The 17,803-nt window shown below is 39.2% G+C and overlaps 1 protein-coding gene across 1 annotated transcript in view; it reads left to right on the top strand.

The window, feature by feature from the left end:
* CNTNAP2 (contactin associated protein 2) overlaps positions 1-17,803 on the top strand; it is a 1,069,322-nt gene that overhangs the window by 935,160 nt on the left and 116,359 nt on the right. The window contains exon 16 of the mRNA XM_009568467.2: positions 13,911-14,081. Coding sequence (XP_009566762.1) covers positions 13,911-14,081 — 171 coding nt within the window. The remainder of the gene's footprint in view (positions 1-13,910; positions 14,082-17,803) is intronic.

The raw sequence follows: 17,803 nt of genomic DNA, 5'->3' as shown, positions 1-17,803 counted from the left end.
GGGAAGGGAAGGGAAGGGAAGGGAAGGGAAGGGAAGGGAAGGGAAGGGAAGGGAAGGGAAGGGAAGGGAAGGGAAGGGAAGGGAAGGGAAGGGAAGGGAAGGGAAGGGAAGGGAAGGGAAGGGAAGGGAAGGGAAGGGAAGGGAAGGGAAGGGAAGGGAAGGGAAGTGAGCACTGAGTAATTTCTTTCAGGTTTGTGTAAATTGAGTGTAATGTCATAAACAGTAGAGCTATGCCAGAATGATATCAAAGAGGTCACAATCTGATCTCCTGTTGATATAGAGGAGTGTTTTGCTTTCACAAACCATTTTGCCTCCAAAATACTCATTTTGTTTCAGTTTTCAAATGAGATTGATTTCCTTGCCATTTTTATTCAAGCTAGAACCAGATTTATTTTTCTTTTTGTGGTCACCTTTCATATTTTCACAGAATATTTCACAGAATAATTGAGGTTGGAAAGGATCACTAGAGAATTTAAAACTTTAACAAAAGTTGTTGGTACTAGATCTTTTTTCAGTGCCAAAGCTAATAATTTTCTACTGGGAGGTGTTATGTATAATGAGCTAATGATATGCTATGAGCTTTCTTATATATCTCTAAACTCTGGTTGGTTTAGTCCCCATTAAATTCATAAGGGTATTTTTAACATATACATACATTTAATATTCTCAGTCTCAGTGCTGATAACATTTAAGTCTGCAAGAATTTTATGACTGGCTGCAACAGGAGTGCAATAGATTCCCCTCTTCTCTCTCCACGCGATGACCTATTTTAATTAGGGTTCTGGTTTAAGTTGGCTCTTACACCGCATCTGTTTCCTTGCATCACCTGTATAGTACTTGAGAAGCAACAAGCCAATGACTGCTAAAAAAAAGGCAGTCACAATTCTAAAGTGAGCTCACCTGAGTAACTTTGCCTCTTTAACTCTAGTCTCTGATAGCAGTATTAACAAAAGCACTGACGGTAATGTTAAGACTAAAAAGAATGCGTAAAGGGAGTATAGCCAGGCACAAGGCCCTAAGAGATCACAGAAAATTTTTCTTTTTAAACTGAAATTTTTTAAGTACTTATTCTTTGCATTCTTGGAATCAGAACACTACTGATATAGTGTAAGATCTCATAAGATTGCAGTAAGGTATTTGAGTACAGTGATAGTCTTAACTAGTTATTTTAAAGGTAAGAAATAGGCAGTGAATTGAAGAATGGCTCAAATGCAGTGAAGTAAGAGGTTTCTCTGCTGTAGATGACAAAGAAATTAATCATAAACTTACTTTTCAAAGACTCTTGCAAAGTCTGATGTTCGTGGCTGAAAAAGGGAAAGGCTAGGTCAGTACAGGCATATCAATCAGCCTGTCCAGGGCCTAGAGCACATAATACAGCAGATCTTCTAACGAAAACTTCAGTTTTGGGATGGTACTTTAGCATAGATTCCACTGCTTTTTCTCAATTCCTTGAGCAGTCTAGGACTGAGGAGTTCTCAGCTTTCAGCTGTTTGGATTCAGCACAGGATGTTCATCTCTAGAAATCAAATTCTCCACAAATGCTCTTAATTGATGACATAGACAGTATTGATGACCTAGACAGTATGAATAGCAACCATCAGTAAAAACCACATGCCTGGAAAATATATTATGGGAAGTGTGACCTGGAACAAGGTTACAGTGACATAAAACTGGAGTGGCACCATGAGAGTGAAAATTATAGTTTTACTCCTTAGCTGTAGGTTCAACTGACATCTTAACTGTTTCTTAATTTCTGTGGAACTGGGATTGGGACATGAACAAAGGAGTCATTTAAAGTATATTTCTATGGATATCAGTAGAACAGCATAATTTTGTATTAGTGCACTTATATTAAAGCATTACTTAAAGCAAGTGATTTTCACCATAGGTTTCATCAAAACTCAAAGGACCATGATTCATCCAAGTAGCTAGTCATATCTTGTGAGTTAAATATTCTCAGTTTTATTTCAGAAGGCTCTGAAATCCATCCAGTAATAGAAGATCAAGCAAAATAACTTGATGATCTCTGTGAATAACAGATAATTCGGGAATCAATGACATGAAGAATAGTTAATGTGCTACATCAAGACTAAATTGCATCTTACATTTTAATTCTAAAGAACATTTTCCATTGTGAAAGTGGAGTTGCTCAAGGAGAACACAAATCAGATGTTCAGAGAGCCAAGACACTGATGTCAGATCCATGGCCAAACGCTGGTGACTTTGAATCCACACATAGGAACTGAAATGTCACCCTAAGCAGAAGAACTTTCCTCCAGAAATGAGAAGATGTAGAGGGAGAGAGCTGCCCAGAGATTACCTTGTGCATCCTTCTTATAAAAAGTCATTTCAGGGAATGGCAGAAGTAGCAATGGTTGTTCAATCATGTTGTCCACATGGTGCACATGGTTAGTGCAATGGCTCTGTGTCTCTGCTGAACTCTAAGATGCATCTCATTGACCGCACACTTAGCCAAGGATCTGAAGAGCAGAAAGGAGGGGTCTGAGAACTAGCCTTCCCTGCAGTTCACCTCCACAGCACAGGAAATAAAGTTAATACCACACAGAAATTGAGCTGTTAAAAAAGGTCGTTATTTTCTTACATGCTTTTCCTTGTGACTTTGCTTTACATCGTGAACAGTCACATGCTGAGCATATGGTGGTTATGCAGTATTACCAGATGTGAATGGTAAGTTATCACAATTGCTTTGCACATCTATAAAACCCCACTAATATCTACAAGGCAATAGAGAATCAGAACCTGATAGTTAGTAACACGGTTTGTGGACAACAGCAGGTTCCAGTATTTAAGGTTTACTATTCTGGCAGCAAGGCAGGGTTCCTACACACTGCATTGGCTGTGGCACAGGGGTGATCAAACTGATGTTTGCAGGTCAGTTATTGTGTAAAAAAATTCCCTTGAAAGGACACCAGTTTACATGCATCATTAAAGCTCCTTCAGCACATTACATAGCTCCAGGTTGTAAACCATGCCAGATCAGGACCTTTCATTCTTTAGACGGAGGAAAGTAATGATGCTAGCAGTGACAGGGTATGCATCGTGATTAGGCATTATGACCAGGAGGGAAGATTTTTGAGAAATGATCTTTGAAAGTTGAGTACAAGTAACACAGCAGGTGCTGGAAACTTTTCTGCATCATTGATTCTGTTTCATTGACTCCAACGTTTCACTGATAAATGTGATTTTACTTTTCCTTCACTCAGCAAATATAGTGACTGACAGAGTAAAGCAAACTTTAGCATCTGTGTTTATATCCATTGATCTATGTCTTTTAAGTGTTTTATCACTTGAGGATCTTTATGAAAACAGATAATTCATAATGGCAAGGAGATAAACTGCTATCCATCTTACTGAAATCTTAAAGTAAGCTGGTTTATGTCCTTCATTACTGACCTTAGCATTCAAATTGGTCGCAGGTAATAGGGCAGAGACTCTTTTATTTCTAAATAAGCAACTTAAGGCTAGCCTGCATTTGTAATTCCTGAAAGACGTTTGACTTCTCCTCAGTACCTTGTTCTACAGAAAGGAGTTTGTGGCTTTTTGTGATGAGATCAGCCATTGGCACAGCAGTGGCAGGCACACAGGACTTTTGGTATTCACAGCAGAAGAAGAGGTAACAAAGGACTATGAGTGGAAACCTACCAACCTTCCTACAACTAGAGTAGGCAAGGACATCATTGGAAGAACACTAGCCAAGTGTGCAGAGACAGTTAACCTTTTTCAAGATCTCACTTTCAGGAGATATGCATGCAATGAACTTACAGGAAAGAAGCTGTAAGGAACTGAAGTGTAGTATAGAAATCAAAGAGGTTAAAAAACATAAGCACAGGCTTTCAGTTGATATATACTCCCTTGTTTGCCTATATCTGAACATATTCTGCTCTTCCGGGCTTTGAAAAATATGCTATGAGAAGCAGGTCTTGGAAATTATTGATGTTTGTAGGAGATAACTTTTCACAGGTAGTCAGTGAGCCACCTAGGAAAGATGCCCTCCTAGGCTTGCTGTTTGTGAATAGAGAATTACTCGTGGGAGATGTGATGGTAGAGGGCTGTCTTGGACACAGTGATTGTAGAATGGTTGACTTTAAAATTTTCAACAAAACTCTTCTCCTGGACATCAGGAGAGCAAACTTTAAGCTCTTCAAGGAGCTATTTAGCAGAGTACCCTGGGAATCTGCTTTTGAGGACTCAAGAGTCCACGAGTGCTGATCAGTCTCTAAGAACCACCTTTCAGAAGCACAGGAGCAGTCAATTCCAATGTATCATAAGTCAAGCAAGCAGGGCAGAAGACCAGGTTGGCTTAACAGGGAATTCCTCATGAAGCTCAAGGGGAAAATGAAATTGTATGATCTCTAGAAGCAAAAGCAGGCTTCACAGAAGGAGCATAAGAGCTATGGTTTTATTTACAACATACAACACAAAAAAAAAAAAAAAAAAAAAAGAGACTATGCCTGTAACTCTTATTTTTAAAAAATTAAGAAAATCACTTGCAATCACCTTCAAAACAATTCCCCTCTGAGCTGATACACAGCTACATACAATGCTGCCGATGTTCAAAGCAATTCCGCAGAACATTTTCTGACAGGCTGGTGAGGATTTTTGTGTTCATACCTTCTATCAACAAAAAGTGGGTTCCTTTGAGACTTGACCTTTGGTAAGAGATCTGGTGAACAGACTTGGTGTTCAAGAACAGTGATATTATTAGTGAAAAACTGCTTCACAGACAAAGATTTCTGGGCTGACATACACCAACATTTTCCAACCGAGGGCAAGAGAATGTCTATATTTTAACACACATCCACTCGTACTGAGTGAAGCAATAGAATTGAGTCTTGTCTCGCTGTCATAGGTTAAAGCATGTTCTGTAACCATCCTTTTGTGTCTTCCTTCCCACTCTTTTTTCTCAAAGTGTAGGGTTTGTCTTTTGTGTCAGACCTTGGATTTTTGTGTATGTATGGAAAAGATATGAAAGGCTGAAGCTCAACTAGAGTTGGAACTGGCCACTGTGGTTTCAGTTAATAAGATGGGGGTTTTTAACTATGTTAGTAGCAACAGAAGGTCTAAAGAAAACATTGGACCAATACTTGTTGAAGATGGTCACTTGGCTAATGGTGATGAAGAAAAAGTGGAAGCATTCAGTATGTTTTCTCTTGGCCTTTAATAATCCTGATAGACGTTGGTCTGCCCAGTCCCTGAATACAAAAAGCTGGTCAAAAGAGGCTATTATCCTGCTGTATTCAGCAATGGTGCATCCTCACCTTGAGTATTGTATGCAGTTCTGGGCTCCACCATATAAGAAGGATTTGAAGGTCCTTGAATGCATCCAGAGGAAGGCAAGAAAGCTGGTAAAGGGGCTGGCAGACATGTCCTCTGAGGAGCAGCTAACAACTTTGAGTTTGTCTGATTTGGAGAGAAGGAGATTGAGGGGTAACATCATTGCTCTCTTCTGCTTCCTGAAGATGGGAAGGGGAGAGACAGGTGCTGATCTCTTCTCCCTGTGATCCAGTTCCAGGACACATGGGAATGACTCAAACCTGTGTCGACTAGGGGAGGTTCAGACATGGCATGAGGGTGCAATTCTTTACTGACAGGGTGGTCAGACTCTGGAACAGGCTTCCTGGAGAGGTGGTCGATGCCCCATTTCTGACAGTGGTTTAGAGGCATTTGGACAATGTCCTTAGTTACATGCTTAAACTTTTGGTCAGCCCTGAACTGGTCAGGCAGTTGGACTAGATGATCGCTGTAGGTGCCTTCCAACAGAATTAGTCTAGTCTATTGTAAATGCACTCTGTTACAATGCTCCAGCCTAACAGAGGTGAGGTAATTGTAAAAAAAAAAAAAAAAAATTCTAAAACCTGACATTCATCCTTTAAAATCTGAATTCTCTTTAATGTAACAGTCACTATAGCAAAGCTGACTTTTCTGTTTTGCTGACTCTGAACTCATCTTCAGATGTGTTGATATTCTCAGCAGGTTTTGTTCTGGACTTCCAGCCATTTGTTACATTGTTGAAAGATAGAGAGCTAGTTTTATCTCGAAAATTGAAATCTAACCTATATTTTTATTTACCCTGAAAGGGTGTAATTCAGTTTGCTCTTATACAGTGTTAATACACTCTTCATCTGTTGACTTTGGGATTATTTTTCTTGTGCATTGTCACAGCACTTTTCTACTATTAAGCCAACATCTTGTCTAGTGATTCCATTTAGTTTATTTTTCCTGATTCATATTTGGATTAAGTAAATCGGGACACTACCAACTTAATTTGAATTTAGGAATTAATTTACATGCTTCTTTTCAAATGGTTTTCTGCCATTATGTTGACAAATAAATACAACATTGCCATCTCTGGTTAGAATCTGTGGATACTGTAGTGAGGATGTAAGGCTACAGGCATGCCAGGTTTGCACACTCCTGGCCACTGTCTCAAGATTTGTTTTACTTGGTTAATTGAAACACCATTTTATGATAATTCTGAGGGAATATGCCTAGTTTGTTTTACTTTTTGTTATATTTTTATGGTATAATCACATTTTTATATAAATACTAGCAAAAAAGTAGTTATTTTGTGCAGAATGAGATATTGAGGGCTAACATAATGATGCTATGCAGAGGAATACATATGTGGTATGACAGCAGTGGCCTTGAAAAGTGGGAGCATTGGAGGCAGAGCAGAGGAGTACAGGCTGACAGAAGACCAGGCATTGACTGATACAATTGACCCCAGGGCTATAAACAACTCAGAGATGATCAAATAAATTCAGGACTGGAGCTAGGCAAAGCTAATTTCTGGGGTACCAAGGAAATCAATGAATATGTGCAAAACTTACCATATATAGTAAATTATATATATGTTAAGTGTAGTAAAGGTAGTATAGCACAACATATAGTAAGTGTGGCACAGATTTGCAGACCAGTGAAGAAAAAAAGGTGTAAATGCATGTTAGCACAACCAAAACTGACACAAAGCAGATCCTTCAGTGAGGAAGAAGAAGCCACCAGCACTGTAGTCCTCTCAGCCAAAGACTTAGGATGCTGATGACTTTCCATCCTTGCTCGCATCTCCCCTCAACACACACACCTCCTGCTCAGACTGAAGGTGTACTCTCAGTCCCTCTCAGATTAGTGCTGGCAAATGAAGAGAGCCTGTCTTGCTTTGAAGTTGCTGTTACACCTTCCAAAGTAAAGTACAACTCAGTGCAAGAAACACTGCAAATTTTCTTTGACTTTTTTTTCATTTCCTGAAGATCTTGTGATATTCTTTTTTGACTGAAATATTCTTTCCTCCTTCTCCCTCCTTGTTTCATTGGAAGGAAGTTGGATGAAGTCCAAGAGCAAATCTTGATATCGTTAGGACCAATTTCACTCATGATGCAGACATAAAGACTAATCAGAGCTGTGAGTGTTGCTGAACTGATACCCAAACTGCTGTACTGATACCCAAACTGCCCTGAGTGTGCATGTGTAAATTCTTCTCTCCCACAAGGGAAAAAGAAGAAAGGAAAAAAAAACCACTTGATTTGTTGGGCATAATTGTATAGATAATCTCAGTCTATTACTTTGTGTCACAGAACAGATTTCCATTCACACATCCATCTTCTCTGAAATAGGAGACTATTCTTACATTTTATTCACATAATGATTTTGATAGAAAATCTGTTTTGCTGCAGATGAGGGCCCTGGAGGTTTTTGGTCTATTGTAATACATAAGAGCTCCCTGACATTGCAGCATTCGTTCTCTAATGCTATTGCCTAGCAGGGCTAAAAGCATGGATGTCTTTTACAGTTGTGCTACTGCCATTATCCATTTCAATGGAGTTTAAATGTAAAACTGAAATTGATGGTATTAAAGCATGAATTTCAATCATACTAAGAAAGAAGATATTGATGGGAGCTAGCAAGGGAGTTCTGGACAAAAATATTGTAAGAGAGAAGCTGAAAGGCTGATTGCTGTAAGCCCAGTGACTCTGTGTCATCTACAGATCTACTACACATAAATCGATGTCTGTCCATGTTGCATAACTCAGGACAAGGTGAATTTGTCCTTGTCAGCTTTATAGCAACCATCTCCTTCCTTCTCTCTAAGGTGGGACTTCACAGGAAAAAGTCTTCAAGTCTTTATTCAGTTTTTTATCTGAGATTTAAAGTACCACTTCTCATTAATCTTTGTGGTCTGCGTGATATCTTGTGGTTACAGACTATCATGCTTCTTCTAAAAAGATTATACCTTTGTAATTATAGTGCTGTGCTCTGTCTGAGATGGAGCAGTAGAAGAGACACTATGTGCCATACCAGTTATAAAGAATACAGTAGCTCAAAGTTAGCAAAATAATGAGGAAGAGGGAAGGCTGCTTTGCAGGAGCTTAATGAGTTGGATTTAAAATTCCACAGCAGATAACCAGAGCTGTGAGCAACCTTGAGACAAATTGAAAACAGAATCACAAAGTGTTACATGGTCCATTGAAGCACCTCTGGCACAACTATTGCTCTGACCCCTGCTTGGATCCAGGCAAACATCCATGACAGAGTTTCCTCAGGGGCTGTGGTCAGCTCTTACCTTGCCTGCCTCTGCCTGCCCCATAGCTTAATGCTTAATGCTGTCATCAATAAACATGCAACTTTGTCAGAAACACAACCATATTTGGGGCATATAAACACATTTATCTTGGGTTGCAAACAACTGAAAAGGCTTCTCTGGTATCTTAATTTATTTGCATTTACTTATGATTCTACAACAGGAGCATGCTCTGTACTTGTTTAAGTAAAATTTAAACTCTAAGGAAGCTCAAAACAACGGATATGTACAACAGAGATGCACAACAGAGCTGTGGTTCTTATTACAGAATTACAGATGAGATTAAGAAGAAGAAAATAAAATTATAATGTTATATTTCAGACTATACAATAAAGGTCCTCCTTAGCTTTTTTGTATTTTAGTCTCCAAGCATATCTTTCTTCATGTCTTCAAAATAGAATCCCTTCTGCCTTCCGCATCTTAAGGTTTCAAAGCTGCCTGCATCCTTGAAAATGTTATCCCTTCTAGCCTGAGTGACTTTCTTATTTCTTGCAAGATTTTCTCAGTCATACCCCATAAACATACCACTTTGCAGGGCTCAGTTACTCATAGGCGATAAGAAGGACACAATAATTATTATCAGAATCGATTACAAACTTAACATTTACAGTGTTCTTTCTAAATAAACTCCCTTTCCCACCTCCTCTGAGTTTGATATTCTTGCTGACATAACATATACCCTTTGGCTTAAGTTCCAGCCCCAGTTTCCTCCATCTGCTGCTTGCTTAGCCCAAAGTGGGAGAAAAATACCGGTAAGATCTGTGTGTTCAAACCATCTCAGGAAAGGAGTGTGAAAATGTGCCAAAGAAATTTTGAGTCATAGTGACTGACAAAGCTTCCTAGCTAACAGCAATACTATTAATGTGTGTAAAGTGGATTTTTATTCAACATTTCCTTAGGCAGCCCCCTTCTTAACAAAAGAAACCATTTAATGATAAAAATCATTATGTATGTTTAGCAAAACATTCCCATTACACTATTAATAAAATGTCTTTTTCCCCTGAAACTGTTTTGAGATGAATGTATACTGATGTGTGAAAACATGATTTTATCTTTATAAGAATTTTTTATGAACAGTCTTTGAAAATGTCTCTCTCAAGCTGCAGGTTTTCCCATTCAATCTGTCCTATTTGTATGTATCCTCTTGCCAGTAGCATCTGCAGCCAAGGCTTTTGTGCACAGTCAAATAACAGCATTTCAAATGAAATGTAAAATCCTTGGCAAGGGAAGTGAAGACTAACAAGAAGGGCTTCTACAGGTACATCAGCCAGAAAAGGAAAGTCAAAGAGAATGTACCCCCACAGATGGTTGAAAATGGTGACCTCATATCAACAGATGAGGAGAAGGCTGAGGTATTCAACAACTTTTTTGCCTCAGTCTTCACTGACAACCACTCTCCTCACTTCTCCTGGATCAATGGACAACAGGATGGTGACCAGGGGGGTAAGGTCCCTCCCGCTATAGGGGAGGATCAGGTTCATGACCATCTGAGGAACCTGGATATATATAAGCCTATGGGGCCTGATGAGATGCGTCTCAGAGTCCTAGGGGAACTGGCTGATGTAGTTGCCAAGCCACTCTCCATAATATCTGAAAAGTCATGACAGTCAGGAGAAGTCTCTGGTGACTGGAAGGATAATATTTTCCCCATTTTTTTTAAAAAAAAAAGGTAAAAAAGATCACCCTGAGAACTACTGACCTGCAAGCCTCACCTCTGTGCCTGGGAAGATCATGGAACAGATCCTCCTAGAAGACATGCTGAAGCACATAGAGGATGGGGAGGTGATTAGTAGCAGCCAGCATGACTGAGGGAGGCAATTCTGCCCCTCTATTCCTGTCTTGTGAGACATCATCTGGAGTATTGTGCCCAGTTCTGGAATCCTCAACATGAGAAGGATATGGAGCTGTTGGAATGAGTCCAGAGGAGGGCTACAAGGATGATCAGAGGCTGGAGCACCTTCCATATGAGGACAGGCTTAGGTAGTTGGGATTGTTCAGCCTGGAGAAGAGAGGGCTCTGAGGTGCTCTTATAGCAACATTCCAGAACATGAAGGGGGCCTACAAGACAGCTGGGGAGGGACTTTTTACAAAGGCTTGTAGTGATACGACTAGGGGCAATGGGTATAAACTGGAGAGAGGCAGATTTAGGCTAGACATAAGGAAGAATTTCTTCACATGAGAGTGTTGAGGCACTGGCACAAGTTGCCTGGGGAAGCTGTGGATGCCCCATCCCTGGAGGTGCTCAAGGCCAGGTTGGATGGGGCCTTGGCAGCCTGATCTAGTGGGATGTCCCTGCCCATTGCAGGGGGATTGGAACTAGATGACCCTTAAGGTCCCTTCCAACCCTAACTATTCTATGATTCTATGACTGTACGATTCTATGATTCTATGATTCTATCCTCAGTGATGAACCTCTTCAGTAGACTAGACATAGCACTGAGTAAAAATCAATTGATTTTGTTTCAATAAAATGGTGACATACATTTCAACATGAACCCATCAGCCTAGCTGGCACCATATTTGTACTTGGTGGTAGTCTTACTGGTAAGTGTGCTGTGATGATGGTTTTAAATCTTAGCCACGTGGCTGCATCCTGTTCGATAAACCCACAACCAATACCAATCCTAAAAACACTGCTATCTACAATTTACTTCAAAATCTAAGCAAGTTAAATCTCCTGTGATTATGGAAAGAGAAATGGTCGCATAGAGCTGAAAATTAATTCCAGGTAACGGCAAACTTGCACTTTGGTTATACTCTGTCTTGGTTAAAGATTTAACCCAGTGTCCCAGCATTGCAGGCTAAGTCTGTGTTGAATTACATTCAAGTTTGCAATATAATTAAAAACATTTAAATAAAATATTACAAAATAGATGGTTGTTTCACATAGTGGCTCCTACTCTTACTTAATTACAGTAGTAATGATAATAACGTATTGCATTGAAGAGGAGACTACAGTTAAGGGAATAGAGTCTCATTGTGCCAGGGCTTGACAAAATCAAACAAAAATATGATCCTTTCAACAAAGCCATTGTCAATACATCTGTGCAAGTGATTAGTTAAGATAGGCTCTAACTTGTAGTTCTCAAGGTGTGTGAGGCTCACGGAAGATGCAAGCTTGGTATGAACAAGAGGCTTGCAATGACTGATGGCTGGATGATGCTGGCTGGAAGGCTGGTCTGTAGCCAGCATCCCCAGCCAGACAAGGAAGCCTGACAGCAGAGCCCATTACAGCCGCACCATTTGGCTGGGCAGTGACACAGCTGCATACTCACCCTGGTCCCATTTGGGATAGTGAGGTGGCTGGAGAGCTTTCTCACTGAACAGATATTTGTCTCCATTAGCACTTGAATTTCATAGTAGATTCCCTGTAGCTCTCACAGTTCTCTTGCTTGTCATGTGTTCTTTGTATTTCAGGCATATATCCTGGGTAATATTCAGAGAATGTAAACCTCAAGGTCAAAAATATTTATTTAATTTATAGAGGCATGCAAGAATTTCTACAGGGTTATTCAGGGCAGCTAAATTAACTCCTTGCATTTATGTATTCTTGAATTTTTGTCTAAGTTCTGTTTATTTCATGGAAGTTTATTCAGCAAGTGGAATAAAAACAGTTTTGAGTCTACCAGCATCTAGCATGTCTCCCAGGAGAAGCAGATGTAGATGTGTAGATACATCTTCAAGTGGGAAAGCATACACAGTAGTCCGTCTGGATCCTGCACTAATAGATTATTGACAAACACTCATTCACCTAGACCATAAGCAACCCTAATATTGAGAGAGCACTCTAAAAAGTGAAAGATGGAAAGAAACCTGAGACCATGAATGAAAATATAATTCTGTTCTTTTCTGTCTGTGTTGCTTTATTACTAGGTATGTTTTCAGAGAAAGATCTGGCAATTAATTAGCAGACTTTTGTTGCCCAAGCTTGTTTATCATACGAAGTTTATTAACATTTCTATAGAAATCATTAATAATAGTCAATCTGGAAATTACCAGTTTGTCTAAATAGGATAAACAGTAATATAAGTTGAAAAAAAGCTGACATAGCCTAGCTATGTATCTGTGTTACGAGTGTACATTTTAACTGTACTGAGCCTATTTCACCCCCTTTTCAATTCACACATGCATGTACACACATAGACAAAAAAACTCAGTTACAACTTTCCTCCTGGGATGCATTAACATTAATGGAAAGCTGCTCCTTTTTCCAAAGTCTCTCATTCTGCATTCTTGAAAGAGGTAGAATTAAATGGAGGGGATGAGATAGTATGCATCTATTTAAACCTAAAGACTTCCTCTGTTAATTCAGATGTTCAATTTAAATTTGAATAGAGATTAATAAATAACACAAATTATAACACTTCAGACTTTTGTGTGAGCCAATGGTGTTATATATAAGCAGTGTTGAGCTTCTGGAGCTTCAGCATACGCATTCATATTCATCCAGTGCTAACCAGAGAAATAATAGTGTTATCACCTAGTTTAGTAACCAAATAATGGAAAACTAATCGCCAAGAGTTTTGACTGGAATGGAAAGCACGTTCTTATTGTGTAGATTAGCTGGAATACTATGAACACAGCTGTGGTGAGTTGAGAAGTGATATTTTAATGAATTTCTGAATCTGGATACATAAGCATCCTGGTAAAAGTAGACTTAGCTGTTTCAGTTTCTCATTGGCTTACCATACCATCTATATCTTCTGAGTTTTTTTATCTTTGCAGTATAATGCTACCTTGCACAGAGTGTTGACTGGTATGTGAGCTGAACTACTGCTACAGTTCTTGAATAATATTAATTGCCATGTATCGCCAGTGGAAATGTATTAGGGGATTGTTAAGGGCATTTGTTAATTATGTCTCATTTGCTTAGCTTCATTTATTCTATTTTCCCTGTGATACATATTAATAGAATTCTAATAGATATAGCTACATCTTCAGAAGAAATAGGTGTAGTTGTGTAGGGTAAATTTGAAGACAGATAATTTACATGAGGCAAAACCTGTGCCTGAGGTGCCGCCAAGCTAATGTTTTGCCCATGTGTCTTAACTACCAGTGTTACTACACTAATCGTATAGTAGCAACAAGTGTGTGACTGAGCATTGTAAATTAGGAACCTGAAAATAAACGTACCATTAACCTGCAACCTGACAGGCTGTATCCAGAAAAACAAAAAGGAGATAGTATCAACACGTTTGGGATTTTTTTTCAGTGTGGATAACACTATAGTTTATATTGACATTAAAAGCTTCAACTTTCCAGGCAACTTCAAGGGAGCACTGAAACGTATGTCTTTCCTGTCTGTCCTATGTAGGGAATTACTGGAACGCAGCTTCTTTCATTACATCGTCATCTTACCTTCACTTCTCCACCTTCCAAGGGGAAACCAGTGCAGACATCTCTTTCTACTTCAAAACGTCAGCTTCGGATGGGGTATTTCTTGAGAATCTGGGGAACACTGACTTCATCAAACTGGAGCTGAAATGTAAGTATGCATTTCCCACCACTCTTCTTGGCACCTGAAGTGGGCTTATGTACATAGTAGGTTTTAAGAAATGTATGTCATTGAGTAAAATGTGTAAGTTCATTAAATTCTGGAAAAACTTCCAAGTCAAACTGCTTGGCATATTTTCAAGTTGTTGGGAGGAGCACTTGAAGTATATTTGGATTGTTTATTGAGACAAGAAATGCAAAGAAAGATAGAACTCATAACATGAGTTTTGAAAATGACACTGACCTGAAAAGACTTTTCAGAATTGCATACCAGATTTATTTCCTTAAAGAGTGTGTCTTCAGCGTGTGCGTTTTTCTATGTTATCTCATGATTATTTTGAAATAGAGGAAAGAAAGAAAAAAGGCAGATCTTCCTAATCAGCACTGCAAGGAGCCAAAGAGCCGAAAACCTGCATGTGATATTTAAAAGCCCTAAAAAGTCTCATAAAAATAAATCTTTATCAGCATTATCTGTTAATAAAATTACTGATCTGAAAAAGAGAGCATAATGATATCAAGAGGCAAGTTAATTTTATTATTTAAACCATTTTTGATGGCCCAGGGGCAAACTTTCCAAGGAAGTGCTGAAATCCTCAGTTGTACCTGAGTGCCTAGGGAAACTGAAGGAGTTGGATTGAGAGAGGAAGGGAAATGGTTTATCTTTCCTTTGTTCTCCCTTGACCCAGTTTACCCCGCCATAAACAGAAGTGGTGACAAGCCTGCTGTGCTACATGCAGCAGTTATTACAGCCTCTAATGGTGCGTTACAGCAGGAGGGTTACATGAGTGCAGCAGACTGCCTCCCTGCATTCCAGAGCCGGGAAAAACATTTGTACTTCTATTTGATGCAGGAGCCAAGGACCCAGCTCTAAATATTGATGCGCAGAAGTCAACGTCAAAAGTCACTAACATTGAAAGAGAATAAATTGTTTGTATACCTCAAATAATCTTTTATGCAGACTCAATGCGATTTACGTGTGCACATCTAATTGTAAAACAAAAACCCAACACGTCCCAAAGTCTAAACACACAAACTAGAACGTGGAAATTTAGGTCCCTTCAAAATGTAACTAAATTTCCCCTTTGCGTAAGAGCTAAGTGCCACGTTCCAAGTGGGTGACAGCTACTTGCCCTCCCCTACCAGGAATTCAGTTGATAGTGCTTAATCCCAGTTTTCTGTTCTCTGCAAGTTAAAAGAACTTCTATCAAGTCACAGGAAATGATCTTATTTGTACTAACAAGGGGCATAGCCCTTTAATAATAAAGTGGCAGCTACTTCTAATTTCATTTTGAATTTAAGTAGTACTTACAGTCAGCTGAAGTGGGCATCTCCAGAGCTTCTTGCTCTTCTAGCGTACAGAAGGTGATCTCAGCCACTGTAGTTATCACAACAGCCACGCTGCTCACTTAGCTAAAAGGTGAAAATAACAGTGAATAAAGGTGACTTAGCAGTAACTACAGGTATTTGGAATTCAATACAGTTTAAATGAAAATCATGCTGCAGTGGCTCACTGAATATATGCAGCAGTTCAAGAAAGCGTGTGGCAGCATACTTAGAATATCATTAAAAAGGAATTTAATTTTGAGCCTGTGTGTGAGAACCACTGATTTTGCTGTGATTTGTCATATGCATAAATTCAACCTCTGCCTCTTGTCCCCAGATCTAAACCTTAGGTTACAAGTTCTTGATGGTAAAAATTGAAATATCATCTGTAAAAACAGTCTAGAAGGTCAAATGCACTATTGCTATTTAAAATAGTAAAAAAATCTTGATTAAAACTATGTTGACTATAACTGCTAGAAAGGACAATGCTGTTCATTCAATAACACAACAAGATGTTTTCTAACTAACCCATCAAATTCTCTACTAAAGCAGCTATTCTGTATTAAAAGGTTTTGTGCAATGGCCATTATAACATATTTGCTGCAAGCTGCTACACTTCAAACAGTGGGTGCATTGCATTTGTCTATTCATTGCTTTCTCATAAAGGTACAATCCTCATTGAAGAGGAATGGCTCCCTGTAAAACCTTGTCATGATTTCTTTACATTTTACAATTCCAGAAGAAAAATGTTGATATTCATGCCCTGCCAGTAGACAATGCATGTGTTTTTTATTCTTCCCTTGCAAGTAAAATTACCTCTATGTAGCTGTAATATATAGTTAGTGATGTGTAAGTTTAGCTGTAGAGACCAGAAATTGAAAGGTTCTGCAATATCTAGTATTTTAATCAACCTGCTGTACTTGGCAAACATATTAGGGAAACAATTCATTTGTTCTACAAAAATACTTGGCTTCAAGTCTTTGGAAAGGAGTTTGCTATTCAGTTTTATTCTGAGCCCAAAAGTTGTCACTAGGAATGCTGATTGAATCATTTTACTGGTGTGCTGTCTTGGAACTTCTTAAAGTGTAATAGCTGCACAGGTTATTTTCTAACTCCCTATATTTATAAGAAAAGGAGGTGGAATGTGCAGCATCTTGGAGAGTAACTTCACGTGTCTTCAGCAAAGCCCCAGACTGCTAACTCTGAGGAGAGGGGTTATACAGGAAGGGAGGGAAGAACATGTTCCTCTAATTTAAGAAACAGGTCTGCCAAAGAGCTGACAAGGAATACTGTAATGAAAAATGCTACAATGAATGCGGCTGAAGTCTTTGGTTATTCCATTTATCAAGAACCTCCTCTGGCAGGCTCGTATTTGTCACCATTCATGGAACAGCTGGTAGAGATGTATAATTACCTGAACCCTCAGTTTTTACATAGCTCAGTAGATCTGCAGAACCCCATTATATTTATAGCTGAGTGTTTCAGCTAGCAATGATTAGGATTGCTTAGAAAGGAGATAGTTGGGTAAGGTATACACCTTTTTGTAAAGCAGTGCTTACAGAAGCCATGTGTCTCTGATAAAAAATTTCAGATTTTTTTAAAAAAGGACTCATAGGTTTGTAGTCTGCTGTCTACAATACCTGCCAGGGCAACAGGCTCAGACAGTTTCTTGTCAGTGCCTTTCATAAAAGCAGTCCACCAAAAAGTTGAAATAAAATTTCAAGGAACTATTTAGCACCTTTCTTGGAGAACTTCTATTTGCTCTCCTAGTGTGTACCTGAAAGCACCTATGGAATTTTGTGTCCATTCTCCATGTAACTATGCTGTGTACACACAGTAGAGCTTTCTCTGACTCAGAGATGATAGGGAGTCTGCTATATTATGTAGTACTCCTATCAACCAAAATAAACTGAGTGGCCCATCAGATACACACAGCCATAAGGGTCCCTAGTACTGCTAAGCAGTTTAGCTGGCCATTGCCCTAATTCATCCTTTGTCTTTACCTCTGTCCCCAGGGTGCAGAGGTCAGGAACAGAGCTAGCACGCATGAAACAGATGAAACAACAACTTGTACATCAGCTATTGGGAACGTGGATCCTGCAGGTCCTTACAAGAAATCTCGGTGTTCATTTTTTTAAGTGCTTCAGGAGTGAATGTTGCCAAAGGAAACATGCCAAGAATTTCTTTTAGCACTCTTGAAGACAGAGCTCCCCTCCCCATTCGGTTCTTCCTTACAGCCACTCCTCCCTAGAAATGGTAGCTTTGCATAACAGAGCCTGGTTGGAGCCATTGAGGTGCAGGGAAATAAGCCTCTGAGTTCCTAACTTGAAATTCTGTAGCAGGCAGGGGTCTACCTAAAATCTGGCTGAATATCACCGTATCTGACTAGGG

Source organism: Cuculus canorus, chromosome 2, assembly GCF_017976375.1.
Source record: "Cuculus canorus isolate bCucCan1 chromosome 2, bCucCan1.pri, whole genome shotgun sequence".
Lineage (NCBI taxonomy): Eukaryota > Metazoa > Chordata > Aves > Cuculiformes > Cuculidae > Cuculus > Cuculus canorus.
Note: the sequence above shows the minus strand (reverse complement) of the source record. Positions and strands in the feature narration are given on the sequence as shown.